Below are 6,727 nucleotides of genomic sequence, written 5' to 3'. Positions count from 1 at the left end.
TTCTCCGACAAATCATTACGTAGGAAATATTAATATCCGAAAATAAAGCAAGTAGTAAAATGAGTGATTTATTTTACGACTTGTTTGCGAAGGTAATACTTGCCTTCGTTTGTTTCATGTCCTAACAAACAAACAGAAAAAAAAAAATACTTTATTGACATAGCCTCAACGTCTCCTCAATTCATTAGTGCATATACATGTATACCTGCGAGTATGTCAATATTAATAATATTTATTGCAATACTGTACCTGTATGAAATGTATTGCCCAAAGCGAAATGAAAATATCTACCGTAAAAGTCAAAGCGAACGGTAAACATTGCACAGTGAATAGGTTCCGTACAAACGGTTGTAATCAACGTATACGTAATAATTTTACATTTTTAGGGTTCTATAGATATCGAAAAATACTACGTTCAAATAATAACATAATTTTTAAATTCTGATTTCACATTTTTAGTTTCACTTGATACTGTCGATGGCTCGGAGTGTATGATTACTGATATCTTAATAAAAAAACAATAATTACTCTTTTAAAAACGGTTTCAGTACAATGTTGTTTAAAACAAACAATGTTTGTTATCCCAACACGAACCCAACGTATATTAATCCCACTCTACTTTATCTCCAATATGATAAGGAGCCCTTATTATTGTAAAAACCCTTCGCACCCTCATAATTTCTAAAGATATGTACCACACTTTGAGATTTTAAATAGAATTAAAGAACAAAAACACATTCTTTGTGAACGTAACACATACATATTAAGTAAGTAGTGGTATATCAAGCTAGTAATATTTCGACAATAACATTAGGATTAAGTAAAATTGAAATTAGTTTGTTAATCATTAGATTTTAAACGGATTGTCTAGCGCAAGCTTTGTTAACCTGACTGACTGAGATTTTAAACTTTTCAATTTATCATTACTTCGTTTAGTTAGAAATATTCAATACCTGAAAGATGACATACAGGTAGTAATTATGAATGTTAAATTAGAGAATTATGAAGATTTTATACTTCCTATTCTTTTATGCAAAGTTTTATACTACTTCGAAACAACTGACTTAGAAATGTTACATAACCAAACAAAGGTAAAAGGTAATATGTTTCTTTCCGACTGAGGTTCGATCATTTTATTTTCTGTACTACACAAAATAAACTCCAAAAAAGATAGAATTGACAAATATTGACTTAATTAAAGAAGCGAATAAAAGAAAATCCGTCCGTAAACTCAATACGTGTTTTCAAAAGCAAAGATGTGAAAACATTTTTTAAATCGCATACAAACTTCACACTCCGACCAGATTCGGTAAACAAAATAACTTTACATTTGACTTACTGGAAAACTGACGAATTATTATTTACATTTCGTCTCGTATCGCGTATCGTCTATGTGAGCACGAGGTAAATATTGGATAGTAAATAATAATAAAACCTGGATGTATTCGGAAAAAGATTTTGGCAACACAAACGGTCTGCGTAATGGAAAAATGGATTATCGTTGAGCGAAATTTAACGCATAAACTATGCATAGATAGATAGTAAGCCGGCGCGTGTACAAGGCAATTTGAATAAATAAATACCATCTACTGCTGTCTAATATTGGTAAGTTCTGGCTTACTATAATACAAAATCAATACAGTAAGCTCCAATTAATCGGCACAGCCGGAGTTGGCATCGCTTACAACCCTCTCTGCGCCTTGCCTCTCGTGTGCAGCGTTTGGAAATTATCCATTCTACTAAAAGCATGTTATTTATTAACAAATTGCAGCGACGAGCTAAATTGAAAACGCTGTCTTCATAGCTATAACTTTGAAGACGCCTCAAGAATATTATTCATCATAAAATTATAGTGAGATAAAGAACTTGTCTGGATTCTGATCTAGACAAGATTCTTTCGTTATAAGAGAAAATGGTATAGTTGCACTTGTTGGGTTTTAGTGTCTGATTTAATTTTCGTGGAATAAATAAGTCATTTTCTTACTAATACTAAGTACAATACACAGCCATCGTCTCCGATGACATAACAATGTAACTAATTACGTACGTGTTATACCTACTTTGAGCCGAGGTGGCCAAAAAAGACTAAAGGGTTCTTAGGGCTAGTTTTACTGAACTTTCGAGTTATAAACTATGAGGGTCTAAAAACAATACTTCAATCATCATCAAGGTCTTTAAACTTATAAATTTAAAATACAATTTTAATATCATATATACATGTTATTTGTGAACACTGTATTACAATTTTAATACTCGCCAATAAAATGTTATTGAAAACAATTTCTGAAATTTCATAAACAAAATTGAATATGAGATACTCTTTGAAGTATTTTATACAATAATTAACTTCGGTTATTATTTCCAGCTTTCGTTAAAGAGAACTCAAATGAATATACAAGTGCCAATCACCCATATCATGTTACGTTGAAAACTGTTATCCCAATTTGTTCATTCAACCGTAACCAAACGTGTATTAATTAGTGAAAAATATGTTTGTAAATTAATTTCCCGACAGCCTATTGATAACTTTTATAACACGAACACATAAGGGCTATCAAAATAAATAACGTTTACCTCGCTTCGAATCTCTGACACTGTAAATGTCATACTGTCAATCTGTGTGTATACAGATATATAATTAATTGAAACGAATTTTCCAGTTTTTAAAGCTTTCTTACATTTCCTAGGGATTCGCAAGAGGTTTACTAGTAAACTAAGCATTCCTGGAAACAATTATTATTTTTAACGCGTTAATAATTTTCAATATCAAACTAATTCTTCAAATTTATGTTATGAATGATATTTTTATAAACTTGTAAAAGACTTACTGGCCTACTGACTTAACTTTTAACTATTATTATTGATATATATATGTAAATATAATATACAGCATATATGTGTATTATATACCTAATTGCTTACTTGCGTCAATACAATTGCTTAGTTATTCCTTAGGTGCTCGTTCACATTCTTCAAATTTTCTCCACATATCTCATCTCTTTTTCTCTTTCTTTCAATACCTAGTCGCACATAGCCAGTTGAAATCTGTTCATTTTAGTCTAGCGTAAGTCAGCTTAGTGACTATATACATATACGAATACTATCCAAAATTTACATTCACAGGCAAATGAAGCACGCAAAATAATACATGACTTTCATGCTCACAGATAATACAAAATCGATACGGTAAGCCTCAATTAATCATAGATGCGGGGTTTGCTTTTTCCGATGCACAAGCTTTTTAGTGGAAACGTAATTCCCGGTATTGTTGATACGTCGGGCTTCGTGTGATTTGGTTATTTTATGAATAAAAGAGTGTTATGTCCAGTATGGTTCGTTTTGCAGCAAAATATTTAAATGGAAATATATTGAAAACATTTAGGTTCAAGAAAGGATATTATTAATGTAAACGTCGTGAAAGGGTTTCAGTTTTAAAGCGATGCAGCGTAAAACTTTCTTGACCCCTTCCGAGCTGTCAGGATTTATGTTTAAAATAACTTACATTGCTAATACAGAACTTTGCTCCTACTTATTCTTTTCGCTTCGTCTTACAACTTTTCGAGACTTACGAGTTCGTGAAGTATTCGTTTACGAATATTTGCAGTTTTTTTTTTTATTTATTTTATCATACAAATAAATATATGGTATTGAATCAATTGAATTTTTTGCATATCTTAAATACAACATAATTTTATATTATGCGAAACCTCTTTCATAATAGAGTTTAAATGTATACATCATCACCCATTTTGTAGGCATTAATTATCAAAAAATGTTAAATATATTGTACTGTATATTAAATTTTAAAAACATACGTGAATTGCCGTAACCACCGTAACTATTGTCGAATATTCGCGTAAAACCAATACAACCTCACTTATAAATAACATATTTACATTATCATTAACGGATTTTATAATGAGTATATTTAAAAGTATTTGTACAAGCGTATGTGAATACAGTATATTTAACTACATGAAATCATAAACTCACTATACGATTGGTATTATATTTTATTTTAATAGTCTAAGAACTTAGTAAAGTTAGTTGATTTCATAATTACTCCTTTGCTGAAAGATTCGTAGCATGAAATGATCTGAAGTTAATTAACAACTTTTTCGAAAAAGAAGATTATTATTATTAAATGTAGTTTGAATCATCACTTTTCTAAAGCGTATCGTAAAATGTATTTAAGGACTCTTTTGCTTTGATCGAAGGAAACGTGTGTCAAGTGTGAAGTTAATATAATAATTTTAACTTTTATTTCTTCCAAATAATTTTGAAAAGTTTTGAAACTTATTTTTACAGCTAATCACAATGATCTTATAATTAGAATATTTTTTGGTTATTTTCGTGGATTGATATTATATGAAGTTAAAAATATACTTTGCAAATGATAATAAAGATACATTGCAATACGTCAATACCAAAAAGAATATTATAGTCGCAATGTTATGTGTATCATGCGCTCTCCGAATGTCCATCCATTGAGATGAATCTCTGTGACGTCCAATATAATGCTAACAATTTCACATTCACATTTTACTGCCCATAAAAAATATCTGCCTATATTTTACGGCGTCACGGGAATTTTGGCAATTTTATTTTTCTCGCCAGAGTGATTTGGTTTTGTCAGATAAACGGACTGGACATTTTGGTAATGATTTCGTTTAACATAATCCTGTTTTACAATGACAATAAAATACTTGAAAACTTGTGACTTTCGTTTACAAATGTATATCAGCAACGTTAACAACTTATTTGTTTTTACTACTACAAGGTTAAAAGAACTATCCAAGATAGCGAATGATATACCTTTCTAGAATACCTTTAGATATTAAGCAAATAATGTTGCTTTTTCCGTTTTGTTTTAGCGTTTGAAAGTCAAAGTTTTTGAGTGCATTACGTTGACAGTAATTGTTTATAGCTTACAAAACATTTTCGTAATTATTGGGCAAATAATTTAAGCCCAAAATTATAGTTATGTAAAGATCTATTAACAACGTATATTTGAATTAGACAATAACACATAAAGATATTCGTGAAATAATCGAAGTAAACAATATAAGTAATGCAAAATAAAAGATAGACAAAAGCTCGACTGATAATTGGAATCTGAAATCGCAAAAAACAATCCTAATAATTCAGGGAGCCGAAGTTGCCATGTACTCCAAGGTTCTAAAATAATGACCCTAACTGTAAACAGTCGCAGTAGAAGTAAAAAAAAAGAGAGTGACATGAAAATTTCAAGTTGTATAAAAAATCAATGAGTGAAAAAGATAAATGTTCAGCAGTAACGCATTAGCTTTTAATGCGGGCAAGTCGACGATAACAATTAAATAATTTATAATTAAATTAATTAGCATTGAGAACAATTGTTCTGTAGATTCTATGTCATAAGTGAAATACTTCTATTAATAACAATATCATCGAAAGGTAAGGTTCTAGGACAACGAAGTTAGATAAATTACGTTCACGAATAAAACAAAGTATAATACCATGTAATTAGCTATATTATTCTCATGTCAATAAAAGGACAATGTGAAATAAGGTTGAATGTGGGAATTAACGTAAAAAAATGTAGCCATAATAAGTGCAGCACTGTAATCTTTATTCCTAAAGTAATAGAGATCAAAGTAATGTATGGCGAGATACCTGTGTATGGAAGGCTTTGTGTACTCTTTGTTATTTTGTTGTTCCATGTACGATAGGGATTCATTTGCGAACCATACCCAAGCTTAATCACACACGCGATGCTAAATATCGTGTTTTCGGTAATATATTAAATTATGAAATACCTATATATATATTATTAGAACTACTTTTTATGAACACGTGGCATATACATATACTCGGATTTTATGCTTATAGAAGGAAATGAGGTAAATCAAGTGGTTTCAAGGCTAAGTAGCCAAGCCAAATGTAACATTTGCTGTGACTTCGTCTAGAACAAAACAACCCAAGTGTATTAGGAATTTCATGACAGTTATTTAAAACTTTTCATTGAATCTGTTTACAAGTTTTATTTCGTTTAGGGCCTGGCACCTCTTTCAAATCTATTAGGAAGTAGCACATATAAATAATAGTATTTTATTAAAGGTAGTAAGATCTTCTTAGATTACAGTCTAAGGAAATCAGTGTTCCGATTACGCTGTGGGCACGTATAAAATCACTTAGTTTGCTCTTAATGTACGAACACTTAGTATTAAACGTAAACAATCCTCGAACCATCTTTACACTTTGCAGTAGCCAATTTTTTAAAGCTTTATTTATCTTTTCTATTGTATATTAGCCATGCAAGGCAAGAAATAAACGTTTTACAAAATAGAAGTATAAACTACGTATTTCGTATGATATTTGAAATGAAATGAAAACATTTAATTCGCCATAAGGTGATACACACACTTAACGAAACTCAAAATAATATAATTTACAAAAAAAAAACCAAACAACGATAAAAGATAGTTAAGGTAGCAAAATATCAAACAATAAAATAAAAAATAAATTACATATTAACACTATAAGTTACATTACAACTTAGGTAATGTACCCTAAATTTATTAATGAGGCTGACATCATTATTATACTCTTTATTGTACACACCAAAAATCAAAAAAAAAAATAACATATTACAAATAAAAAACGGTGTACAAAGGCGGTCTTATCGCTATATCGCGCTAGGATCAAACTACCAACAATCTGCGTCTATGTAGATAATTGTTGGTGT

General features: G+C 30.1%; 1 protein-coding gene across 1 annotated transcript in view; it reads left to right on the top strand.

The window, feature by feature from the left end:
• The first annotated feature begins 980 nt into the window (after window positions 1-980).
• The window catches only part of LOC123662465, a 102,476-nt gene continuing 96,729 nt past the window's right edge, over window positions 981-6,727 (top strand). The window contains exon 1 of the mRNA XM_045597307.1: window positions 981-1,091. Coding sequence (XP_045453263.1) covers window positions 981-1,091 — 111 coding nt within the window. The remainder of the gene's footprint in view (window positions 1,092-6,727) is intronic.

The sequence above is a fragment of the Melitaea cinxia genome, chromosome 18, assembly GCF_905220565.1.
Source record: "Melitaea cinxia chromosome 18, ilMelCinx1.1, whole genome shotgun sequence".
Classification (NCBI taxonomy): Eukaryota; Metazoa; Arthropoda; class Insecta; order Lepidoptera; family Nymphalidae; genus Melitaea; species Melitaea cinxia.
Note: the sequence above shows the minus strand (reverse complement) of the source record. Positions and strands in the feature narration are given on the sequence as shown.